The sequence below is a fragment of the Sus scrofa genome, chromosome 2 (assembly GCF_054392235.1).
Source record: "Sus scrofa isolate SSC_HxYL_T2T_F1_AM1 chromosome 2, Sscrofa_HxYL_maternal_Yorkshire_Landrace_v2.0, whole genome shotgun sequence".
Lineage (NCBI taxonomy): Eukaryota > Metazoa > Chordata > Mammalia > Artiodactyla > Suidae > Sus > Sus scrofa.
In genome coordinates, this window is record NC_139384.1 from 144168240 (window position 1) to 144195531 (window position 27292).

Below are 27292 nucleotides of genomic sequence, written 5' to 3' on the forward strand. Positions count from 1 at the left end.
TGTTTATTTTTTCTTATTAAGGCCCCACCTGCGGCATATGGAAGTTCCCAGGCTAGGGGTCGAATTGGAGCTGCAGCTCTTGGCCTACACCACAGCCATGGCAACACCAGATCCTTAACCCACTGAGCAAGGCCCAGGATCGAACCTGCATCCTCAGGGGCATTATGCTGGGTTATTAACCTGCTGAGCCACAGCAGGAACTCCCAGACTTGCACTTTCTATCAGTCTGAGAGGAAAGGTTTAACCTTGCATTATCTTGCATTTTAATATAAGGAGAGTGAAAAGTAACCTGATTTTTATTTTTTTAACCACTAGGTTGTGAGTTTCATGATTATACACAAATCAGTGATTTCTTGAAATAAAATTCTCCAATTAAGCTCTTCCCCACTTTTGTTCACCAGCATATTCCATTTGTATTATAGCAGAAAATCATTTCTTTCAAAGTACAGAAAAAGACACATTTAGATAAACTGAAGCAGAGTAAGAGATTATCCTTTAATGTCTTTGATTCTTGTATCTATTTTCAGGTATGATTAAGCAGTAATCTAATCCACTGCTTTCTATTTACTGTTTCTAGCAATTGATTGTAGGAATAAATGCAGTCAGGAACCATGAGGCATCTACACCAACCTAGAGACAAAATATTCGTTAAACCTAATGTTAACACAGATGAAAAATGAAAATAGAAGTTGTGGTATTTTCCTTACATTCCAGTAGATGGTTTTGAACACCCCTCAGGTGAGGCATATCCCACATCACAGACCATTGAATGCAGGACAAGTCAGAGCACAGAACCCTGGAGTTAAAAAAAAAAAAAAAAAAAAGATTATCTTTATTGCAATAAAAATAATTACAAAGGAAAGAAACTCCGGGAAAGTTTTTTTTGCTGAACAAGAGGGGGAAAATTGGGGGTCAGGTAATTTTTTTAAAATATATGTATATATATGGAGTTCCTGTCGTGGCGCAGTGGAAATGAGTCCAACTAGGGACCATGGGGTTGCAGGTTTGATCCCTGGCCTCGCTTGGATCCGGCGTTGCCGTGAGCTGTGGTGTAGGTTGCAGATGATGTGGCTTGGATCTGGTGTTGCTGTGGCTCTGGTGTCGGCCGGCAGCTGTAGCTCTGATTTGACCCCTAGCCTGGGAACCCCCATATGCCACAAGTGGGCCCTAAAAGGTAAAAAACAAAAAAGTCTGTTTTTTTCATAAGGCGTGAATTCTTAAAATGGCTAAAAATTAATGTTTCTGAAACACCAAGATTATGAAACTTCATATCTTTTTTTTTTTTTTTTACTGACTCTTGGGCTTTATGCACCTAGAAACAACAATAAAGAAGATTAAACCTTTATTTGTCCAGAGTTCGTGGAGATTGTGTCCTCAAGGCCACATGTCCTTCCTTGGTATTTACAAATGGGAAAAAAACTTAAACCCTCAAATTTTATTATTTTAAAAATCAGAAGGAGTTCCCGTCGAGGCGCAGGGGTTAACGAATCCGACTAGGAACCATGAGGTTGCGGGTTCGGTCCCTGCCCTTGCTCAGTGGGTTAACGATCCGGCGTTGCCGTGAGCTGTGGTGTAGGTTGCAGACGCGGCTTGGATCCCGCGTTGCGGGAGTGGCCCAAGAAATAGCAAAAAGACAAAAAAAAAAAAAAAAAATCAGAAGGAAAAAAAAGAAAGCAATACCAGGCAGGTAAAGTCTAGGTAATAAATTATTCATGATTGTTGAAGAATAAAATGTTTGTCCAAACTTTATGTAATCTGTGGTTAAAGAGGCATTAGAATTTAAATAATTTCTGGGACCTAATGGCATTTTAATAATTATATGGGACTGATAATTACATGTATAATAAAATGAACATTTTTAGAAGCACTCAAGAATCTATGATAGAAACATGATAAAACCAATCTGTTTTTCATCTTTCTTTGCCTTAATTTTATAGTGAGTAGAAAATATTACAGATCAGTTTTGCTAGCAGCTCTCATGTAAGATGAATTCTAAGACCTCAGCTCTATCTCCTTTAGGTATTGAGTATTCTAAAGGTTGGTCTTATCTCTTATCACCTTTGTACATAGTAAAAATTCTTCTGATTTTTTAGATAAGTTTTTTTTTTTTTTTTTTTTTTTTTTGTCTTTTTAGGGCTACACCCATGGCATATGAAAGTTCCCAGTCTAGAGGTCAAGTTGGAGCTGTAGCTGACAGCCTACACCACAGCCATAGCAACGCCTGACTCACCGAGCAAGGCCAAGAATCAAACCCGTGTCCTCATGGATACTAGTCGGGTTTGTTACCACTGAGCCAGGATGGGAACTCCTAGATATTTCTAATGCTCATGGTCCATTCACTTTTGTAGGCTACCCTCTCTTTTAGTTCCTTGAAGGGCTGTTAGGTTTGTATTCCTCTGTTTTAGCAGGTGAGACATCATTAGTTTGTCTTTGTGACTTGTTACTTGTTTTCATTTGTGAATTAAAGATAAATTTGATACAATCAAAGCTGTAAGTCTCAAAGGCATCTAAGCAGACATATAGTCAGATGCATCACACACACAAATGTGGAAACAATTAAGTTAACTAGTAAACAAAGTTAAGGCTGTTGAATTAATAGCAAAGCCTTGGCATTTTAAGACTAGTTTTCTTTCTAGTACGTGTTTTAATAAATTTCACCCAAATGGAAATGTATACACACTGGATATGAAATTGTATTATAAGACTATGCAAATACACATCACTGGTTTAGATAAGTTTTACAGTGAAACTACCGGTGTTTCAGCATTTTTAAGTTTCCTGCCAGCAGGTGTTCATTATCTGTCATTTTTATATACCTTCTTAGTTCAAATGCTTTTTTTTTTTTTTTTTTTTTTTCTTTTTTGGCTGCACCTGTGACATATGGAAGTTGCCAGGCTAGGGATCAAATCCAAACTTCAGCCGCAAACTAAGCCACAGTTGCAGCAACACTCAAAAGATCTTTAACTTGCTACACCGCAGTGGCAAATGCTTTCTTATACATCAACTTAATGATATAAATACCTGTCATTCTAATTCTCTCTTTTCCCTTTTCCCCTTTTACTCTTTATTTGGTTTGATTTTGGTTTTATTCTTGGAGTGTTTACTTTAGTAGTAATTGGGTAATGTTCTCATTGGAATCTTAAGATGCCCATATCCTTCTGCATGTCTTTGTTATGTACATATGTGTTAATTCAAAAGCCATTAAGATACTGGAAATAGTGTTAGCTGTCAGAACTGAATATAGGATAATTAAATACTCCTCTGTACTTTTGTGTTTTTGCCGCCCTGTGGCAAATGGAGTTCCTGGACCAGGGATCAGATCCAAGCTGCAGCTGTCTGATGGAAGACACTGGTGCGCCAATGCCGGATCCTTAACCCACTGTGCCAGGCGGGGATCAAACCTGCATCTGAATCTTCCCACAACGCCACTGATCCTGTTGCACCACATCAGGAACTCCCAAGCTCCTTTGTACATTAAACAAAGAAATTACTGGATGTCATTTCTTATCTATCTTAAGAACAGATAAAGTTAATAAGGAACATAAGACAAATGTGCTTTGATCGGGGTCAGTTACGGGAAATTGATCTCATTTTTATGAACCCTAAAGTTAAAGGTAGTTGTGAAAAAACAAGCTTTCCCTTTTTTCTCAACCCTCGTCATATGAGAGTTTTCTGTGAGCTTTAGAGTTGCTCTAAGAATGGTTTGAATTCCAGTCCTAATGCTTATTTACTCTTTGACCTTGAACAGATTAATTAAACCTGCACATAGAAATAATGACACCTATCTTACAGGATTCAATATATTAAAGTAGATAATAAGGTGTATTAAATAAGATAATTAGGTTATGTGCTTAGCATAGTGCCTGGCCTGCAGTAAGTGCTCTCTTACTGCGAATGTTGAGTGTATAAATTCCACTTTCTTTTCATTTTAAATAATGGCTTTATTTTGTTTTGTTACGTGTTAAATCTCCATTGGTTATTTTCAAGCACATTCATTTGAAATGAATGAGAGCTTCAAAGCTTGAAGAATTGTTCTCTTACCACAAGCATTTTGATATGGTTTGGTTTAGTGTTCAGTTACCGTAAGGAAGAGAGGTCCAGGTGTGTAACAGAAAGGATGTTGCACTGAACACTCGTAGAATCTCCTCCCTTCTGAAACCCCACTCTGCATGACATTAAAACAGAAAAGGATAAAACCCATAAAGGAAAAGAATGCAGAGAAAACCTAAGCATGGGTGAGAGATAATAAAACACAGAAGATAGAACAGGAATTTGCAGAACACAGCCACACCCATTTGCCTGCAGAGGGGGATACTGACTGGAAGCAAGCTAGATAGAGTCTTTTAACTGTCTTGCTCTTGAACCCTGCAACTGAGCTTGAACTGCTCAGGCTGGCCTGCATCAGATCATTCTCTAGAGAACTGACTGGCCCATTAAACAGTAACCATGTGCCTACAAAGGAATAGAGAGAGAGAACAAATTGAGAAAAAAAAAATCATGCTTGAAGATGATATAATAGTTAAAATAAAGTTTGGAAATGATATGATAGAAAGGCTGGAAGATAAATCTTCCAAAAAGTAAAACAAAGAAATAGGGATGGAGGAGTTCCCCTCGTGGCCCGTCGGAAATGAATCCAACAAGGAACCATGAGGTTGCAGGTTTGATCCCTGGCCTTGCTCAGTGGGTTAAGGATCTGGTGTTGCCATGAGCTCTGGTGTAGGTCGCAGATGGGGCTTGGATCTGCCGTTGCTGTGGCTGTGTATAGGCTGGCAGCTGTAGCTCCAATTAGATCCCTAGCCTGGGAATCTCCATATGCCACAGGTTGTGGCCCTAAAAAGTAAAAAAGAAAAGAAATAAAGATGGAAAATAGAAGGTAAAAGTTAAAAAATTAGATAGTCATGAAGGTTCAAAATCTGCCTAATTAGTTTTACAAAGTAGAAAACAGGCATTGGAGGAAAATAAGTAGGAACATGGGAACATTCCCTGAACTAGAAAAAAGTGTAACATTTTGGTTGAAGGCCAGTTGAATGAAAAATAACCGCACCCTAGTGCTGTTTCAGACTATATGGATTAGCTGTTTAACCAGTTGTACTACAGCAAATTTATGGATGGTTTTAGAACACTTAATGTTAGTTTCATAGGCAGTTAAGCAAACAAAAATAAGCAGTTCAATACAAAACATAATACAAGAAAGTGATTATAGAATACGGATTGGCTTGGCTGAACAATATTTACAAAAAGTTAATATAAACATTTGATTTTTCTTTTTCAGTTTTATATATTACATGTAGGAGGGGAATGATATGACTTTTTTTTTTTTTTTTTTTTTTGAAGTGCAAAGGTGTTTGTTTTCAAATAACTGTCAGTATGGTAGTGTCAAGGAGACAACAGTGGAGAAGGAGACTCCCAGACCTGCTTTAATTAGCTGTGGGACCTTGGCAGGTAATAGCCTCTCCCTGAGGTACCTTGTATCCTGTGGCTACCAGTAACAGATGATCACAAGCTTAGTGGCTTAAAACAGCTCAGATTTATTATCTCTAGTTCCAGAGATGAGAAGTCCAGTTTCGGTCTCACTGCACTGAATTCAGTGTAGATCATTGTGTTACACTGCATTTTGTTTGTTCACTATACTGTCATTTACTAAAGTTGGCTCTCCTATAACACACATAAGCATGCATATATATACTAGGTATGGAAACAGTCTCAGACCTGTAGTAAAGGCTTTACCACTCAAAAAAGCATTAAAAAAATAGATCATTAGTACTTAGAAAAGCTATTTCAGATTAGTTTTTAAGCCTATTTTGTATTTCAGTTTTCATACTTGGCAATAGGTGATTTAAACCAGGTGTTAACTTTAATTAGAAATCCTGGAGTTCTCGTTGTGGTGCAGTGGAAACCAATCCAGCTAGGAACAATGAGGTTGTGGATTCGATCCCTGACCTTGTTCAGTGGGTTAAGGATCCGGCGTTGCTGTGAGCTATGGTGTAGGTTGCAGACAGGGGTCAGATCTGGCGTTGATGTGGCTCAGGCTGGCAGCAGCAGCTCTGATTGGACTCCTACCCTGGGAACCTCCATATGCCATGGGTGCGGCCCTAAAAAAGACAAAAAAAAAAAAAAGAAAAAAGAAATCCCTGTGTTCACTTCAGGTTTCTCACTGAGCGATGAGAACAGCTAGTTCCTTTGGTTTTACATTTAGCAAATTTGCCCTTGAAAAGGTTACTATAAACTTGTTTAGAGATTCCTCTTTTTTTCCCCCTCTTTTTTAGGGCTGCACCTATGGAAGTTCCCAGGATAGGGGTCAAATTGAAGCCGAAGCAGCTGGCGTACACCGCAGCCACAGCAGCACCGTATCCAAGCTGCATCTGCACTCCAGACCCTAAACCCACTGAGAGACTGTGGATGAAACCTGCATCCTCATGGATACTAGTCAGGTTCTCAATCCACTGAGCCACAGTGGGAACTCCAGGGCTTTCTTTCAGAAAACAAATTTTGGGTCCTCCTGCATACTTCTCATCTGCTACCAATTTGAAATTTATACCAAATGGAAAAAGACTACTTATTTGCTAAACTCTAAAGGGCAAAATAAGGACAGCACTGTGCTTAGGGTTGAATTTTAAGTACTTTACCAGCAAACCACCTGTTTATAAATTTTCCAGCATGACATAATTTGCCTTTCTGTATTTTGACTTAGATATGAGTCCCTCCCTATAACTTTAGTTGTGTGTATAGATTTGTCTGTGTTGATCTATGATGTGGCTCTCATCTTTTATAGAATTGGCTCCTTATACACCTAAGGGCCACTGCTGGCATTCTAGTGAGGGTACCAAGTTCCAGAAAGCAGAGAGGTAGAATTATCATTTATTGTTGCTGGAGTAGGAGATACCGTATAAATTGGCATAATGAAAAGGTTTATTATTTTCTGAAGTTTTGCCCTAAGTATGAGAATTTGGAATCCAAATTAGGCATAGAGCAGATTTTTTTTTTTCTTTCAGTCTTGGCAGTCTAAGTCCTTGTTTCTCTTCCATTTGTCTCTTTACATATTAATCAGAGATTTTTGGTTATAATCTTAGAAACCGGGCTTCCATAGGTTGTTTTATCAGCTCATATTACCACCCATGCGAAGGCTGGATCTGGCTTCCTAACATCTTTATTCAGGACCTGTTAAGATTTTCAGCTCTGTCACTTCCTTGATTTTTTGCACGTTGCCTCGTTACTTTCTGACTAGAGGTGGATGTTTTCCATGGTTACCCTCAGCTCCAGGTTCATTGTCTCAGTTTAACAACCATGAAGAAGAAAGGAGAAGGATTCTGGCCCAGACTGTGTCATGTGCATGCCTCTTGGTCCGGGTTATGGACTACTGTGGTTGGCAACCTATCAAAATCATATGTTTGAGATCAGGAAGGGGTGATTTCCCCAAAGGAAAGGGAGGACATTGCTACCTCCAGAACAACTATGCAGAAGGAAATGGCATATGTCCACAGTAAAGATTTATGCCTTTTTTTGCAAAGGATACAAATAAAATATCACTTGATCATTGTGAGTATCTATTAACTACCCTGATAAAAATATTATAAAGCTGCTTCAAATCCTTTAAGAACAATAAATAAATGGTTACTCGTTGTAGGTCTCGAATAGCCTAGGCTACTATTTAGGTGTAAAAAAACCAAAAAGTTAATCCAAATCAGTAAAATAAATTAAAACTAAGGATATGTAAATTACACAAACAGCTTTACCGTTTGGAACATGATAGTTTTGGATATCAAAAACTTGAATCGGGGAGTTTGCTGGTGGCCTAGTGGGTTAGGGCTCCAGCGTTGTCAACTGCTGTGGCTCAGCTGCTGCTATTGCATGGTTTGCTGCTTGTCAGGTGGGTTCCATCCCTGACCCGGAAATTTCTGCATGCAGTTGGCGTGGCCAAAACTGACAAACAACAAAAACGGAAAAAATACAAAAAACTTGAATCTCTTTAGCAAATGCTGAAATAAACATTGATAGAATAACCAAAGTGAAAAAGTAAAGTAAGGCTGAAGACTTAATACTAGTTACATACCTTCAGTATTCCAGTGGATCCTTTAATCCACTGCCCCTGGCCAGGGATCAAACCAGTACTTCCTCAGGAACCTGAGCTGCTGCATTTGGTTTTGTTTTTTTTTGTTTGTGTATTTGTTTGTTTTGCTTTTTAGGGCCTCACCTGCAGCATGTGGAAGTTCTCAGGCTAGGGGCCTAATTGGAGCTATATAGCTGCTAGCCTACGCCACAGCCAAAGCCATGCAGGATCGGAGCCGCATCTTCAGCCTACACCATAGCTCACGGCAACACTGGATCCTTAACCCACTGAGCAAGGCCAGGGGTCAAACCTGCAACCTTATGGTTCCTAGTCGGATTTGTTTCTGCTGTGCCATGATGGGAACTCCTGTAGTCGGTTTCTTAGCCTACTGCACCACAATAGGAACTTCATGGCTTTAGTTAGCTTTTGTCTTTGTGCCGTATTAAATCAACTTGATATAAAGATAATGAGCACAAGGTAAAGGCCTCCTGTATTCAATTTATTCATATAGTTTTCATCCTCCCCCTAAAATGCTGAGTGCTGTATATCATTTTGAGCACTATCTTGTAAGTTACTAAATATCTGTAGGTAATAAAATCATTTGTTTTTGTATATTTAAAAGCCATGGTAATAGTACCTTTTTCCCAAGGTTACTTTTTCAGGTCTACTGGGTTTTTTTTTAAAACTTCTTGCTCTATTGTAGCATTTTGTTTGCTGTTTGTAGAGTATGAGATAGTGTCAGACTCAGCAGTTAAAGGAGTTTATGGACACAGATAGGAGTTAGCGGATTTGGTAGCTCAAATGATCACTGATACCTGTAAGTAGATATGTATGACTTCTGTGTAATCATCCTGGTATGCTTAGGATTTATCCAGTCGTTATTGAAATAAAACCATGACTCACCCTGTGGTGTGTTGTAGAAGTCTTGGTAGGGCCCAGAGGGGAGGAATGAAAACGGTGAGGTGTAGGTCATATGAGGGAATGATGGAGCAGAGCTTTATTTCACTGCCTTTAAGTATGAATAGGCTCTTCACCCCCACCCCAGTTTTATTGACATGTGGTTAACGTACTACATATTAGTTTAAGATGTATAACATAACGGTTTGATGTATGACTGTCTTGTGAAATGATTACCACAGTAAGTTAACACTCCACACCTCATGTAGTTAAAATTATTTTTTATTCTCATGAGAACATTTAAGATTTGCTCCTTTAGGAGTTCCCATCATGGCTCAATGGTAATGAATCCAACTAGTATCCATGAGGATGCAGGTTCGATCTCTGGCCTCACTCAGTGGGTTAAGGATCCGGCATTTCCATGAGCTGTGGTGTAGGTCGCAGACGTGGCTCGGATCCCGTGTTGGCTGTGGCTCTGGTGTCGGCCGGCCGGCAGCTGTAGCTCGGATTTGACCCTGGGCTTGGGAATTTCCATGTACTGTGGGTGTGGGCCTAAAATGACAAAAAAAAAAAAAAAAAAAAGAGAGAGAGATTTACTCCCTTAGTAATCATACATGCAGTACAGTATTGCTCACTGCATTCACTGTGCTGTGCATTATGTCCCCAGAACTTGTCTGTAGAATTTTGTACCTTTTGACCCCTGTCACTCTTTTCTACCACCTTCAGTCTCCGCCCCCGCCCCCCACCTCTGGCTCCCACCAGTCTGTTCTTTGTATCTGAGTTAGGTTTTTGCAGATTTCATATAAAACTGTAGTGGGGTACCATGTTTATCTTCTCCTTTCTAACATTTCACTTGCATAATGTCTCCAGGTTCATCCTGTTGTTGTGAATGGCAATATTTCCTTCTTTTTATGGCTAAATAAAACTCTGTTGTTTGTGTATCTGTCTATATACATACACACATATCTGTCTGCACTGATAGGTACATATGTATCTCTATATATGCATGTCACGTTTACATGATCTGTTCAGCCGTCTGTGAATACTTAGGTGGTTTTCATGTCTTGCCTACTTATAAATGTGGCACAAGAGCATGAGGATGAATATTTCTTCAAGATAGTGATTTTATTTCCCCCAAATATATACCCAGAAGAGGAATCGCTGAAGCATGGTAGTTCTGTTTTTAATTTTTTGAGGATGCTGTATGCTGTTTTTCATAACAACTGTACCATTTTACATTCCCACCAACAGTGCACAAAGATTCCTTTTCTCCACGTTCCTGCCAGCATTTGCTATCTCTTGTCTCTTTGATAATAGGCATTCTAACAGGTATGAGGTGATACCTTATTTTGGTTTTGTTTGCATTTCTCTGCTAATGATGTTGAACACCTTTTCATGTACCTGTTGGTCATTTGTATGTCATCTTTGGGAAAATGTCTTTTCAGTTCTTCTGTGCCCACCCTCACCCCCCCCCCCCTTTTTTTGATGTGCCCCTGTGGCACATGGAGTTCCCAGGCCAGGGATCAGCTCTGGGCGGTAGTTGTGATCTGTGCTGCAGCTGCGGCAACGCCGGATCCTTTGACCCACTATGACCTTCGTCCTGGAGCTGGAGGGACACCGTGTTTCCCATAGAACCACAGCAGGAACTCCTCTTCTGTCCATTTTAAAATTTTTCTTTTTTAGCTATTGTGTAAGTTCTTTATATATTTTGGGTATTAATCCCTTATCAGATATATTGTTGCAAATTTTCTCTTGTTCTGTAGGTGGCCTTTTTATTGTGGTGATAGTTTTCTTTGCTGTGCAAAAATTTTTAGCCTCATATAGTCCAGCTTGATTTTTGCTTTGCCTTTGCTTTTGGTTTCAAATCCAGAAAAATCATTGTCAAGAGTAATATCAAGGAGCTTACCCCTGTGTTTTCCTGTAGACTTTGGTAGCTTTGGGTCTTGCATTCAAATCGTTAATCCATTTTGAATTGATTTTAGGGCACGGTGTGAGATACTGGTCCAGTTGCTTTCTTTTTCATGTGGCTGTCCAGTTTCCCAACACCATTTATTGAAGAGACTTATCTTTTCCTTTGTTCACTTTCCCCATTGAAGTTTATTCTTTGATTTCAACTTACTTTAACAGTTTTTTTGCGGAGGAGTCTAGGGTTTTCTATGTATAATATCACATCATCTGCAAATAGATGATGCAAAAGTTTTACTTTTTCTTCTATAGTTTGGATGCCCTTTTTTTTTTTTTTTTTTTTTTGTTACCTAACTGCTTTAGCTAGGAGTTTCAGTACTGTGTTGAATAAAAGTGGTAAGAGGTGGACATCTATATCTTGTTTTTGATCTTAGAGGAAAAGCTTTCAGTTTATCTCCATTGAGTATAATATTAGCCATGGACTTAGGCATACTTTGGAGATACTGTGAGTTCAGTTCCAGATCACTGAACTAAGGCCAATATTGCAGGTTTGACCTCTGACCCAGAACTTCTATGTGCCATGGGCCACCCCCCCCCCAAAAAAAAGGCTCTTTATTGTTCTGTTGGACTTTTCTGTGGTCTTTTTAGTTTCTTTTTCATTTATTTCCACTCTGATCTTTGTTATTTTCTTCTACTAACTTTGAACTTAGTTTGTTCTTTTTCTCATTCCTTGAGTTAGAAAGTTATGTTCTTTGAGCTCTTTCTTTTTTTGTTAATGTATGTGTTTATTTTTTTGAACTTTCTTCTTAGTACTGCTTTTGAAGCATGCCATAAGTTTGGTGTGTAATATATCCATTTTTATGTCTCAATGTTTTTTGATTTCCATTTTAATTTCTAATGTGACCTGTTGGTTACTCAGTATCATGTTGTTTAATTTCCACGTATTTGTGAATTTTCCACTTTTTTCCTTGTAATTGATTTCTCATTTCATACCATTGTAGTCAGAAAAGATGTTTGATAGGACCTCAGTGTTTTAAAATTTATTAAGACTTAATCTGTGGCTTAACATGTGATCTGTCCTGGAAAATGTTTCATGTGTGCTTGAGGAGAATCTGTATCATGCTGCTGTTGTATGAAGTGTCTGTTAATGTCTGTGAAATCCATCTGAGCTGAAAGTGTCATTTAAACCCAGTATTTCCCTATCGGTTTTCTGCCAGAATATTCCCATCTATTTTGAATGTGGGTAATTATAGTCCCCTACTACTATTGTATTGCTGTCTGTTTCTCCCTTACGGTTTGTTCATTAACTTGCTTCATATATATTTAGGTGCTTCTATGTTGGGCACATAAATGTTTACAAGAATTGTATCCTTTTATTGGATTGACCCTTTTATAATGACATTTGTCTCAGTACAGTCTTGTCTGTTTTGTTTGTTGTAAACATAGCTACCCCTGCTTTCTTTTAGTTTTCATTTGCACAGAATATTTTCTTACGTCCCTTCACTTGTTATTTTCCTGAGTAACAGGAAAGCATATAAATGTATAAATCTCACTCTTAAAGGTAAATATATAATTAAATGGTGGTAAGAAAACCAAGAGATTTATACTTATAAACCCAATATAAATATTAAAAGGTTAAATTAGTAAAAATAACCACAACTACAGTAATTTTTTAATAGTTATGAAAGGTACAAAGATATAAATTTTAACATCAAAGTTTGTGCTTAAAGTTGAAATGCTCTTATAGTTAGCATATGGTTGAGTCTTGTTGTTTCTGATTTATTCAGCTATTACATGTCTTTTGACTGGGGGATTTAGTTCATTTACATTTAGAGTAATTACTAATAAGGCATGAAATTACTATTATCATTTTGTTATTTGATGGACGTTTTATAACTCCTTTTTTCCTTTGTTCTTCTCTTTGTGATTTGACAAGTTTCTATAGTAGTATGCTTAGATTCCTTTCTATTTTTTTGTGTGTCTGTTAACGGTTTTTCCTTTGTGGTTACCGTGAGGTTTATAGAAAGACCTTTTAATAGTCTGTTTTAAGTTGGTGACAACTTTTGAAGGCATCCTAAAGTATTATATTTTTATTCTACAACATTTTATGATTTTTTTTTTTTGGCCTTTTCAGGGCCACACCCGAGGCATATGGAAGTTGCCAGCCTAGGGGTCAAATTGGAGCTGCAGCTTCTGGCCTACACCACAGCCATAGCAGTGCCAGATTTGAGCAGCATCTGTGACCTACACCACATAGCTCATGGCAATGCTGAATCCTTAACCCACTCAGCGAGGCCTGGGATCGGATCCACATCCTCACGGATACTAGTCGGGTTTGTTGCTGTGAGCCACAGTGGGAACTCCACATTTTAAGTTTTTAATGTTAAAATTTATATCTTTATATCTTTTTCATAACTATTAAAAAATTATTGTAGTTGTTATTTTTACTAATTTAATCTTTTAATCTTTTAATATTTATATTAGGTTTATAAGTATAAAGCTCTTGGTTTCCTCACCACCATTTAATTATATATTTACCTTTAAGAGTGAAATTTATACATTTATATGCTTTCCTGTTACTAATTATCATCCTTACATTTCAGCTTGAGAACTGAACATGAAATGTTTCTTTTGGCTGGTCTAGTGATGAATTTCTACAGTTTTTGCTTGTCTGGAAAACTTTCTCTCTCTTCCACTTCTGAATGACAGCTTTGCTGGTAGAGTGTTCTTGGGTGACAGGGTTTTTTTCTTTTAGCCCCTAGAATATATCTTCCCACTCCTTTCTTTCTGTAATGTTTCTGCCTCAAAATCTGAGGGGGTAAGGAGTCTTTGAGGGGGTAAGGAGATGGGGGAGGTTAGGTTTTATGTAACAGATTGTATGTAACAAATTGTTGTGGGTTTTCTGTCTTTGATCTTTGACAATTTAATTATACTGTGTCTCAGTGTGCAGCTCTTTGTATTCATTTCATTTGGATACTCTTGACTTCCTGCATCGGGATATCTGTCTCTTTGACTAAGGTTGGGAATTTTTCAGCCAGTGTTTTTTCAGATAAGCTTTCTGCTCTGGTCTCTCTGTCTTGTGGTGCCACTATAATGTGAACATTGGTCTGCTTAATATTGTCTCTTAAGTCCTTTAAAGCTATCTTCACTCTTTTTCATTATTTCTTTGCCTCCTTTGATTGGATACATTCCACTGCCCTTTGTTCTACACAAGTTAGTTTTTTGTGGAACCCCTCTGTTGCATTTTTCAGTTTAGTAATTGTGATCTTCAGCTCTGTATTACTTCTTTTTGGTACTTATTTATAGGTTTTATTCTTACTTTTGAAATTCTCTATTTTATTTATATTTTCTACTTCACTGTTGAAATTCTTACTTTCTTCATGTGTTGTCCTCTGACCTCAGATATTTATGGCCTTAATTTTGAACTCTTTTATCAGTTGAATGAATCACTAACCTCCATTTTATTAGAGTCTCTTTTTGGAGTTTTGTTTGTTATTTTGTTTGGAGTATGTTCCTCTATGTCTTCCTTTTCCTGTAGTCCCAGTGTTGGTTTCTTTTCATTGTATAAAATAGCCACCTCTCCCAGGTGTGATGTATTGGTCACATGTAGCAGTTGAACCTTATTATTCAGCCTGGTCCAGGTTCTTGGTTGTCTCTCAGCCTTGTGATTGTCCAGAGCTACCTTCTTTGCCATTGAGCATGTGCCAAAGCCTTTCAGTGTCCCAAAGGGGAGGATCTCAGTCAGCACCTAGACGCAGGCAGCATCTCTGAAACTATGCAGGTAGACTCCTCTCAGAGAAAGATTGGGAGCTAAGTGTTTTCTGTCTCTTCCCTCTGCACTGAACCATGAGAGTGAGAGCTAATTAAGAACTAGTTGATTGGTTTTTTTTCCCATGGTTTGGGACATGTGACCTCACGCTCTGCTGGCTGTCAAAGCCAGGCCATCAAAAGCTCTGTGCTCTGGGAGGCATCTGTAAAAGCAGTGCACCACATGTATGTGTGAGCTCGTTCCAGGAAGACACGGGGTGACCTGGAACAGGCAGAGGGAAAATGTGGAGGTGGTACAGTATCTTACTCTGGGCACTGTCTTCTTCTTTCTCTGTATGTGTGCCAAATTAGAAGCTTGAGCCTCAGGTAACAGCTTTTCAAGTGTGCACATAGGCCTCTTGCAGGGAAAGACCGAGATATATGGGCATGCCTGACTGCTCCCTGTACACTGAGCCCTGGGGTGATAGCTCGTTAAGAACTGTTTCTTTGTTGGCTACAGTGAATGGCCTCCTCTTTTTGATGAAAAACTATTGATTGAAAAAACATTCTTTGGTGGCTTGGTCGTTACAGAGGTTGTTTTTAATGATAACTGTTCAGCCTGATGTCTCTCCATATAATTTAAAAACACACGCACAAATTGTAAAATATTATTCAGGGATTGCAAGCGGTTAACAAGTGTGAATATAAGGTAGGGACTTGAGCAATGGTCTAGAGATCCCAAGTCAGCGATTGCCAGAGGCTCTCAGATTTGAAGGGAATATTAAAACATCACATACTTCTTTTTGAAATATTATCACATGAATTCCTGTATCTAAATTACTTAGAGGAGTTCCGTGGTGGCTCTGCAGGTTAAGGATCTGGTGTTGTCGCTGCTTTGGCTCTGGTTACCGTTGTGGCACAGGTTCCATCCCTGGCCTGGGAATTTCCCAATGCTGTGGCTGGGGGCGGGGGCAAGAACAGCAACAATAAAGTGCTTGACAATACGCCTATGTAGTAAGACTCTTAAGAATTACAAATTGTTTTAAAATGCTCACCTCTAAATCTTCAGAGCCAATGTTTGTAATCCACTGAGCGATCAGTATCACCTCCGTTAGCCATGTGCATTCCTAGACCTGCTTTAAACCTGGTGGATCTGAAATTTTGCAAAGAAAGGTCAGCGGCCTGTGTTCAAACAGCACCTCCTCACCCGCAGTGATCTTGATGTAAAGTTTGCTTTCGAGGTGTCATCCAGTATAAACGCTAGGGAACAGCGATGACAACTGAAATACTCTGTGGCAGATAGCATTACTTTGAAGCAGAAAAAACAAAACACATAAATAACTTTTTGTGCATAAATATAAAATAATTGGCATCACGTTTTTTCCATCTTCCGTATGTAATAGGTCCTTGAGAAGTATTTGGTCATACTACTGGATAACACAAACAGTTTCTAGAGAACTGAGCTGTCATTGTTTCTTTAAAATCCTTTTATTCATTCAGCAGCCTTTTATTGTCCAATGTGTCAGACACAGCTGTGGTCATAGAAGAACCCTTAGCATGGGAGGAAAATCGGACTGTAAGCAGGTACACGACAACACAGTATTTCAGGTGTTACAATTGACATAAGGATCCTCGTGCTCCGAATGCTTAGACCAAGGACTGCTCAGCAGCCTCAGTTCAGGAGGTGAAGCTTGAGCCGGGTCTTAAGGAATGAAAAGGCAGTGCCAGATGGCCAGGGGTTCTGGTGAAGGCATTGCCTGTAGCTTGCTGACATGACTACCCTGACTTCCGTTTTCATTTTTTGTTTAAGTGAAGACCCACTAGGAAAAATCCATTTTTATATTATTATAGCGCGTTAAGTCATTTTCTTCCCTGTCATATGAACTGGATGGATAATAGGCAGTTTGAAAGCAGCTCATCTACTTAGGGAACCACTGTTACTGGCACCATAGGGAAAAAAACTAGTTTGTTTTAGAAATACCCAGTGCCTAGTCACACTGTCAGTAGTTCAAAAAATTAACTTTAGTTTATTTCAGAGGCTCCCCAAACTTGTTTTTGTTTTTCTTAACCCTTCAGTAATTTTTTCATGGTGTTCCTAAGGCCACAAGAAATACTTTACAGACTTATTTATTAACTAGTTTGGTCTAAATAAGTCAGTGTTTATGTTCTAAAAGCCAAGTCACCATTTGAAAAAATAATATACAGGGAGTTCCTGTCATGGCTCAGCAGTAAAGAATCTGACTAGTATCCATGAGGACACGGGTTCAATCCCTAGCCTCACTCAGTGGGTTAAGTGTTGCCGTGAGCTGTCGTGGTGGTGTAGGTTGGCAGCTGCAGCTCTGATTCAACCCTTAGCCTGGGAACTTCCATATGCCGAGGGTACAGCTCTAAAGAGACAAAAAAAAAAAAAAAGAAAGAAAGAAAGAAAGATAATATACATACATAGAAAAAATAAAATTTTATTTAATTCCCAAATAACCGTGATTATTTAAGGGATGCTTTCGCCTGTTGGGCATCACACAGCTCCTCCAACTGTGGGGTCAGACTGAACACCCCAGTCTCTTCTCCAGTTCCATACTGACCTTTGCGCAATACCTGGGCAGTTTACTCTGCAGCCACTGAAAAATGTGCTTTGGAAAGAGCTGTGTTGCTGCAAAGAGTGTGTGCTTTTAAGATCGAAATTTTGAATTGCCTTGAGTTAGAAGGTCACACGGTTGAGAATCATTGTGTTTCCTCAAACTGAAAGTGTCTTGTGGGCTCCTGGATATTTGCTGGTTGCTCTACGCAATCTGGGAATCATGGGCTTATTTGATATGTTCACAGGTAGGGGATTCACTTCTGCCTTCTCTCTGCAGGTCGCAAAGTTACGTCAGTAGCTTATCTTCCTCTTTCAGCCTTTCAAATCCTTAGGCCACATTGGCGTAAGTGATCGCAGTCTTATATCCTGAAAGCATCAGCCTTTTCACTGCCGCCAATGGCAGGCCCTTTCATTCTCTCTTCATATCAGTGTCCATTTCTAGAAGGATCTGAGACTGCTCCTACCTTAGGACTCCTGTTAACCTCTGGGACCTGGCCTTAAATTGCTCCTCAGTGGCGTGTGTTTGTACAGAAAGCTGCCTAGAGAATAGTCTTGGAGGAAGCGTCGCCTTTTCAGCGACACTAAGTAATCACTGTTTTTCTAGAAGCTGTCCTTGATCAAGATGGTAGAAATGTGAGGGAGGCGGAATGTTTATATTGCTACAAAAATGTTTTAAAAATTAAGCCTTAAAAACCATGTGATTGCGATGTTTAGGTATTCATAAATGTATGCAAAAAGCAAGTGTTGATGAATTGCTTTGTGCTTTGTGTGGTGCTGGCCCGCAGGCCCCTTTGATGGGCCGTCTCCTTGTAGGAGCACATGTGCCATCAGTGGACAGTTGGGTGGAGGTGAACACAAGGTGCTCTGGGAACAGAGAGGAGGAGCATGTGACCTCAGAGCAGAGGGTATAAAGAAGTGAGGCCCGAATTAAGGCGCAGTGGGAAGGATCCTTCCAGATAGAGGACGGAGACGTGAGAGAGCACAGCACATTGAGGGAATTTCAAGTAGCAGATGAAAGCTTAGAATGAAAGGAAGTAGTAAAAGACGAGGCTGGAGTGAGAAACAGTAACTTCGTAGGCTGCAGAGTTTTGAATTCAGCCTGCCAGTTTTGGAAAGCTATTGATTGACTTTACAGTGGTGACTGAGGTCAGTTTTGTACTTGAGAAAGCTATGTCTAGAGACAGGGTAAAGAATATTGAGAAGGTAGAGAAGGTTGGAAAGCTCAAAGCAGTAAGTTAGGAGGCTGCTGCAGTGATGTTGGAGTAGGGGTGGAATTAAGGCTGTGGCGGGGACATGGGGATGGAGAGAGCAGAGGGGGGTAGAATCCACAGGACGTGCTGCTCCGGTGGTGTGAGGAATAGCCCTCAGGTCTGGCTTGAAGTACTGGTTAGAAGTATTGTTCACCGAATGGGGAAGGAAGACGAAGAGTAGGTTACGGAAATAAGATTCTGTGTTCGGTCGTGGACCCGGCGTATTTGAGTATCCTCTGGACATTCCTGTGGACGTGTCCAGTAAGCAGTCATGTGTATAGTGTGATGCCCAGAAAAAATAGACTTGCTAGTCATCAGTGTAGAGTTAGTTAATACGGTGAAGACAGGGGAGAGGAAAGAAAGGGGGGACCTAGGATATCCTGGAGAAGATTCCCAGAAGCAGAGGGATGGAGGCAGTAGCCAGATGAGCAGGAAACCAGAGAAAAGAGGTATCGTTCGGAAGAATAATCTCAGGATAATCCTTTCTCTAAACTTCGCATTCATACATGTTTGCCTCATAATTTTTATGTGATACGAGGGTATAAATGGTGCGTGGGAATAACAGTGTTAAACTAGGTGGAGTTTAATATTTAGGAGTTCCCTGTACAGTCTTAGTTAATGCGGTAGCTCTGCACTGTATTTTTGAAAAGCCTAACGTGTATCTTTAGTTTGGGGAGGAAAACAGGAGGTGGGTAGGGCATGATTTTAGAAGTGTAAGGCATCAGAAAGAATGAGGACAAGATTAAGTTCTGATGGAAATCAGACATGAAAGTAAGTGTTTATTATTCATATTTGTGTCACACCATTTTTACCAATACATAGTGCATAAGTTTTTCTGTAAAGGTGTAAGACTCGGAGGAAACTAAATGAGCATATCTTTTTTAAAACTTATTTTTTAAATGTTATTTAGGAAAAGAAGAGACCACCCCCCACCTCGCCCGTGTATGTCATACTCAGGCTCCGTAGGTCTTGATGGGAGGCCCCTCTTGCTTGACTTAGTAACCCCTACCCCACCACTGGGAAATTAAAAGCAAATTCAGGACATCACATTTCATTGAAAAAATTGGTAATATGGATCTCTGTAAGATTTCACAGCTTTAATGAGGCATAACTGACATACATTTAATGGGAAGAGACCTTTTATTTCCCTTCACCGTATAATAAAACTACTCATTTTTGTGTACCTCTGGTCCTTGACCTTACACAGAATAATAGTTAATATTTTAAGGGTAGCAAGAATTACTCAGATGGTTGACAGTTTTAGTAAAGTTCCCTATAAAGAAGAATAAAGCATGTTTCCAGGAAAAACCGTGACTCTGCTACTGACAGCAGTTCATACGTACCAGAGCGGAGTACGCCGTTTCCTGTTTTTCTTTGCAGAGGCCAGACTCTGGAATTCCCCTTGTTTGCCCACAGTTTATATCGTCTCTAACCTGTACTCTCAATACTGCACCCAAAAAAGTGGGCTATTCTTTAAATGTCTGCATATGCCTGAAGACTACTACATTTTTGCATTTTAAAATATTTAGGAGTTCCCTGGTGGCCTGGTAGTTAAGGACTTGGTGTTGTCACTGTTTTGGCTCGGGTTACTGCAGTGGCCCAGGTTCCATCCCTGGTCTGGGAACTTTTGTGCGCTCAGCCTCCCAGAAATGTAATTATACTTAGAATCAAGGTTTTTGATTAAGAAAGTTAAAACAGAAGTCTAAAGAACCTCAGCCTATATCTGGATCCCATCCTTCCTACCTTCTCTGGAACCTTATACTGTTGATAATCCTTTATTTTTATCTTCCATCTCTTTTTTTCTGTTCTTTCTCATCAGTAATGAAGCATCATCCAGTCTTTCTTTTCCTAAAGGGGAAACAATTCAGTCTGACCTCGCTTCTTCTTTTCCCCTGAGCCACAGCTGTCTCTGTTCTCCATTTCCCCTCTTCCTGGTTCCTCCATCCCCCTGATGTCCTGAGCCCATCTCAGCCCTGGCACAGCGCTCACCACGGTCACTTCATGTTGCCGAATCCAGGAAAGAGGTTTCTCTTCAGCTGGGCTCCCACCAGTTTTCAGTGTTGCCTAATCCTTAACATTGTGAAGCAGTTATGCCTGACTTTGCTTCTCACTTTTAAGCTGTTCTTTCATGGCCTCCTTTAATGGCTTCTATTCCTCCACCCAAACTGAAGAGTTCCTTTGTACCCTTGTGTTCCTAGGGGGTCTCATTAACCTGCACAGCTTTATTCTGGTGTCTCTTAATTTCCTATCTCTAGTTTAGCTCTTTTCAGAATTCTGTATCCATGTATTCAACTTGCCTTCTTGAAAACCTCATCTCACTTGAATGTCTTAGAGATATCTCAGATTGTGTTCTTAATCTTCCGTCTCCTTCCTAAAGACTGGCCCTCTTCCAGTATTGTCTAACCCAGTGAATCATGTGCTCTCTACTCAGACCTGAAATCTGTGCATCTTGACATTTCTCTTTCAATTCTCCAATCCAGTCAACAACCAAGTACTTTTGATTTTACCCACTGAACACAGCTTGAATCTATACCCTTTCCACTTCTGCTGCTGTTAGTTGAATTCAAGTAATTTCCTTTCATCAGCATTACTACAGCAACTTTTTTTTTTGTCTTTTTAGGGCCACACCCATAGCATATGGAAGTTCCCAGGCTAGGGATTGACCGGGAGCTGCAGCTGCTATCCTATGCCACCGCCACAGCAATGCCAGATCCAAGCCACATCTGTGCCCTACACCACAGCTCACGGCAGTGCCAGGTCCTTAACCCATTGAGCGAGGCCAGGGATCAGACTTCCGTCCTCATGGATACTAGTTGGGTTCGTTACAGCTAAACTACCATGGGAACTCCTACAACAACTTTTCTTCTAGCCTTCTCCAATCTGCTTTCCAGCTGAAGCAGTCATGGAGTAGCCTTTTATTTATTTATTTATTTTTTTAAGGGCTGCACCCACAGCATATGGAAGTTCCCAGGCTAGGGAAACAAATTGGAGCTACAGCTGCCAGCCTACGTCGCAGCCATGTGGGATCCAAGCTGCGTCTGTGACCTAGACCACAGCTCACAGCAAGGCCAGGGGGCATCCTCATGGATACTAGTCAGATTCCTTTCTGCTGCACCACAACGGGAACTCCCCGGAGTAGCCTTTTAAAGCCATTGTGATCATGTCTTTCTCCTGCTTTAAAAGTGAGGTTCCTTCTAACCTTAATAAAGGAAGAAGAGAAAACCTGCACTTTTATCCTCTAAAATCAAGGTCAGAGTAGATGGCATGAAGAACCTTTCCAGGACTAAAGGAAAAGTCTGCTTCCCAAATGAGTTAAGGTCAAGTTGAAAAGGAGTCATTTTCAGATTATGAATTAGTTACCTAACGTAACTGGTGCGATAGAAGAAAGTTATGTCTTCCTGTCCTTCAGTTTTCTCATTTTGAACATCCTCCGTCCCTTATTATGCAGGATGTTGGCTGTATTATTATTTATGAGTGTGTATTAATACCCCTCTTTCAGAAGCCTCTCATTCTGCAAGCACATCTATTCATTCGTCTTTGAAGAAACATCTCTGGGTGAGATGGGTGGTGGGCTGAGTGCACCATGGTGATTCTTTTCTCCCAACATCTTCCTGCAGGAATTCACCTGTTAGAACAAATCACTTAATGTAGATTTGTGGGCCAAGAGTAGCCTTCTGCCAAGTCCCAAACACACCCTTCCGGAGGAAATGATGCAGATTCAGAACTGTTAGACGTTGCTTCCGTGTGTTCATAGGGCAGAGGTGATCAGGACTTCAGGGGCCTGGAAGTAGATCTTACTGACTGAGATGTGCTGGAGAGGGCCCGTTGCTGAGCCAGGCAGCACCCTCTGTCCTTGAGAAGCTCTTGCCTCTGCAAGCTGGTCACACAAGGCCTTGGGGAGAGTCTGCAGCCCTGCACATGCCACGAGCCCATGGAACATAACCCCTGTCCATCTGTAGACCTCTGCCCTTTGCTCTACATGTCTGGAATGTACCAGGAACCCAAAAGCCTCCCTTTCTACCTGTCTGTCAAGAGGCATCCTGGGGAAGAAGCCCCAACAATTTGTCCAACCCAGGTGTCTGCTGAAGATACATTTGGATGGACCCAAAACACATACGTTTCTAAAAAGACAAATTTAATATAACAGTGTTTTACCAAGAAGATAACAGGCACAAACCTACTGTTGGCATTGTCTTTTCCCTACCTTAATCCCAGAAAAGGGAAGGTAGCATTGCTTCTCAAGGCTCATGTAGGGACTTGAGCCGTATCATCCCAGATGAAAATGGTATGAATGGAGTGGGTAGAAATAGACACACTCAGAATCTAGGGGGAAATGGGAAACAGGGTGGAAGAGACTATCCCATGGTGGTGGCACTTGGCCCCCCACACGAGAGGATGGCGTGGGTGTCGAGCCTGTGGTTAGGAACTGGGCATCTGTGTGAGGCTCCTTACGTAGCAGTGCAGGAAGTCAGCGCGTTGTGCTAAGAAATAGAAAACTGAAGAATGTAGACAAAGGATCTAGACCCTTCCTTGGCTTCCTGACATCATTTTAACCTGAAGTTTGTATACAGCTCGCCAGAGCAGGGCCCCAAAGGATGGACTGAGTTTCTTAACCCTTCAAAAAGGCTCTTGAAGCAACTAAATTTGAGGAAGTAAAGGAACAAGTGTTTCACTCACTCCCTGGTGTTATGGATTATAATTCATGCAGCAAAGCATTTTTGAGAGGAAAATGTGAAAACTTGTAATACAGCTTCTCAGATTAAAAAGTATTGCAGTAATGTGATTGCAGAGCAAAGAGCTTCCAAAAAATGACCATAATTGGACAAAGTAATAATGTATCTACCACTGAAAAAATTACTGATCTAGAGCTGGGGTCAGCAAACTAGAACTTGCAGCCATGATGTAGCCTGCCACCCTTTTATATGCATAAATGTTTACTGGATCACAGCTATTCTCCTATTGTCTGTAGTTGCCTCCCTACTGTGATGACAGAGTAGAGTCAAAGCTTTGACAGAGACTGTATGACCTGCAGGTTTAAAATTCTTACTCTCTGGAGTTCCCGTCGTGGCTCAGTGGTTAACGAATCCAACTAGGATCCATGAGGTTGCAGGTTCAATCCCTGGCCTTGCTCAGTGGGTTAAGGATCCGGGGTTGCTGTGAGCTGTGGTGTAGGTCGCAGATGCGGCTCGGTTCTGGCATTGCTGTGGCTCTGGCGGAGGCCGGTGGCTACAGCTCCGAATGGACCCCTAGCTTGGGAACCTCCATATGTCCCAGGAGTGACCCAAGAAATGGCAAAAAGGCAAAAAAAAGAAAAAATTCTTACTCTCTGGCCTGTAAGAAAACATTTGTGGACCCCCAAAGAGGATCAAGTGAAGTTATTTTATAATACAGTGAAACCGTAAAGAGAAAATAAATAATGAAAATAGAAGACACTGGAAGATTACACACATACAGAGACCATCCCTCCCTCGTCACCCCCACCCCCTTTACGTTCAGATGCTGCATAACAGGAGCTCCAGAAATAGCAAAAAAGAACGCGAGCACCAATGTCAGAGAAATAACAGAAGAAACCCTTTCCAGGCTGGACACAGTAAAACCTGTGTTCAGATCGTGAGGGGACTGCACGTGCCATTCAGAACACGGGAGGGGAAAGCCAGCAAGCTTGGAGATAGACCAGTGTCACTGCTGAACTCTGAGAATGAACAGAAATACTTCAGAGGAAAAGCAACATGCTTCTTTTGGAATTATGATCTGTGGCAATAAAAGCTAAAGGACTGTTAGGACAGCAGAAAGCATATGCTAGCTTCTGAAAGCAGTGTCTGAGCTCTCCGGTTTTGTGGCTTTCTAGAAAACCATGTTGTAATCCTAAGGAGCTGTCACCTGGGTTTGAATAAGTTTTTAGGATTTATCAGGAGCAACATTTCATAGATGGAGACATAAAAACACTGTGTTCAAAGGCATCCTAACCTGGAGTTCCCATCGTGGCGCAGTGGTTAATGAATCCAACTAGGAACCATGAGGTTGCGGGTTTGATCCCTGGCCTTGCTCCGTGGGTTAAGGATCTGGTGTTGCTGTGAGTTGTGGTGTAGGCCGTAGACATGGCTCGGATACTGCGTTGCTGTGGCTCTGATGTAGTCTGGAGGCTGCAGCTCCGATTGCAGCCCTAGCCTGGGAACCTCCATATGCCACAGGAGCGGCCCAAGACAAAAAGACAAAAAAAAAAAAAAAAAGGAAAAAAAAAAAAAAAACACAACAAAAAAAGGCATCCTAACCTAATCCAGGAAACTCGTAACTTGCCTTACTTAGTTTTGAGGCAAATGGCAGTTTCAGGAGAAGCATGCTACTGAAGGGGAGGGAAATGGGGAGACATAGAGCTGGTATTAGGACACTGAGCCTCTCCGCCACTGGCCCCCCTCAATCATAGTGTCTAAGGATCAGATTAACTTTTCTATTTTTATTTTTATTTTTTTGTCTTTTTAGGGCTGCACCTGCAGCATATGGAAGTTCCCAGGCCAGGGGTCAAACCAGAACTGCAGCTGCAGGCCTATGCCACAGCCACAGCCACACCAGATTCTTAACCCACTGAGGGAAGCCAGAAATCAAACCTGAACCCTCATGGAGACATCATCGGGGCCTTAACCTGCTGAGCCACAACAGGAACTTCTGTATCTCTTTCTTTCTCTCTCTCTTTTTTTTTTTTTTTTGTCTTTTTAGGGCCACACCCGAGGCATATGGAGGTTCCCAGGCTAGAGGTCAAATTGGACCTACAGCTACCGGCCTACACCACAGCCACAGAAACGTGGGATCCGAGCCACGTCTTCGACCTACACCACAGCTCACAGCAACGCCAGATCCTTAACCCGCTGAGCGAGGCCAGGGATCAAGTCAGATTCATTTCCCCTGAGCCGTGACAGGAACTCCCTTCTGTCTCTTTTTTGAAAAATAAGATTTAAATGGTTATTATACAAATTTGTGGGTGGCCAAAGTTCGACCAAATAATCTACTTTAAGTTCTAAATAATAACCCATTATTTTGCTTTACCAGTCATTTTTTTGTGCATGTATTTCTCTTCGGGACCTCATCGTAAGAAGTGACTATGGTGATACGAAGATTTAGGTATTTTTTATGTCCTGGGTAAATTTATTATTAAATAAAGTCATTTGTTTAATAATATAGAAATATAGAAATCCATTAGAATAAGTTTTTTGTTAACAAGATCATTTTCTCAACACGTTATTCCTCATATTTTAGAAAAGGCGCCGGCGGATTGACCGAAGTATGATTGGAGAGCCCACAAACTTTGTGCACACGGCTCACGTCGGGTCAGGAGACCTATTCAGCGGAATGAATTCGGTAAGTATGTGGGTGGGACATGCAGACGAGGCCTTAGGGTGTGGTCACGTGTCCCCGTGTGACAGCTACATGTTCTTAATGACTGCATTAGGTGCAGTGAATCATAGACAGCGACTATATATACTTAGTGTGAGCATCAAAGAGGAGAAAATGAGTAAGGAAAAATGAATCTTATCTGGTTTGCGAAGCCATGTGTTTCTTTCTGTTTGTACTAAGCTGTTTGTAGCTACCTTTCCTCTGAATCAGTACTTTAAAACGTTTATTAAAGGATTTGAGTTCAGACAGGAAGTTAATATCCTGTTGATTCTCATGCCCCCCATGAAAGCCACTTGGAGATCAGTTTTTTAGTGATATTTAATCTCTATTCCAAATGCCTTTAGTTGTCATTTGCAGACATGTTTCTTGCACTTACGTTATAAAATGTTAGCCTTTACCTGATACTAGAATGTTTGTGATTTATTTATTACTGTAACATAAGTTCTCATACATTTAGCAGAGGATTAGAATTTGTACATATTTTGGGAGTTCCCGTTGTGGCGCAGCAGAAATGAATCTGACTAGGAACCGTGAGGTTGCGGGTTCAATCCCTGGCCTCACTCAGCAGATTAAGGATCTGGTGTTGCTGTGAGCTATGGTGTAGGTTGCAGATGTGGCTTGGATCCTGCATGGCTGTGACTGTGGTGTAGGCTGGCAGCCGTAGCTCCGATTAGATCCCTAGCCTGGGAACCTCCATATGCTGCAGATGCAGCCCTTAAAAAAAAAAAAAAAAAAAAAGAATTTGTACATATTTGCTGGGTTTTATAGAGGTTTCAGTAAATTTTAGAATAGACTTTAGATTAACTCAGCTGAACTCTTAATTTTCATCTGAGAAAGTAGAGAGCAGGAGAATAGAAACCAGTACAGGGTTTTTATCAGGGCTCGGCCTCATTTTTGCCATGAAGCAAGCCACTATGTATCCAGAGCCTCTTTCCCCCAAATCTAAAGTACACAGATATGTCTAAATGATCCCTCAAGTGTTTAGAACCTGAGAGTCAGTAAGGCTTTCTATAAACACACAATTATGGTGGCTTACTGGACAGCATTAACAAAAGACTTGACAAGAGAACAGAGACTTGTAAAGTAGGTAGATGAGTATCCTGGATACAGCAAACAAGTTTGTCACTGCAGTTACTAGGTAGGGAAAGGGATGACATTTGTAGCTTCCTGGAAAGGAAACAGCTTGTTTGTTTTAAATGTGTAGGAAAAGTACACTGGAGTGCTTTTGTGGAAGTGTAAGGGGTGTCAGGTTTCTGTTAAAATACAATTCAGTAGCTTTGGAGTTCCCGTCGTGGCGCAGTGGTTAACGAATCCGACTAGGAACCATGAGGTTGCGGGTTCGGTCCCTGGCCTTGCTCAGTGGGTTAATGATCCGGCGTTGCCGTGAGCTGTGGTGTAGGTTGCAGACGCGGCTCGGATCCCGCGTTGCTGTGGCTCTGGTGTAGGCCGGTGGCTACAGCTCCGATTAGACCCCTAGCC

General features: G+C 40.7%; 1 protein-coding gene across 1 annotated transcript in view; it reads left to right on the forward strand.

Annotated features, from left to right (window-relative positions):
- Window positions 1-27292, forward strand: part of CDC42SE2 (CDC42 small effector 2) — a 45304-nt gene that overhangs the window by 10800 nt on the left and 7212 nt on the right. Inside the window, exon 2 of the mRNA XM_005661625.4 lies at window positions 25676-25777. Coding sequence (XP_005661682.1) covers window positions 25676-25777 — 102 coding nt within the window. The remainder of the gene's footprint in view (window positions 1-25675; window positions 25778-27292) is intronic.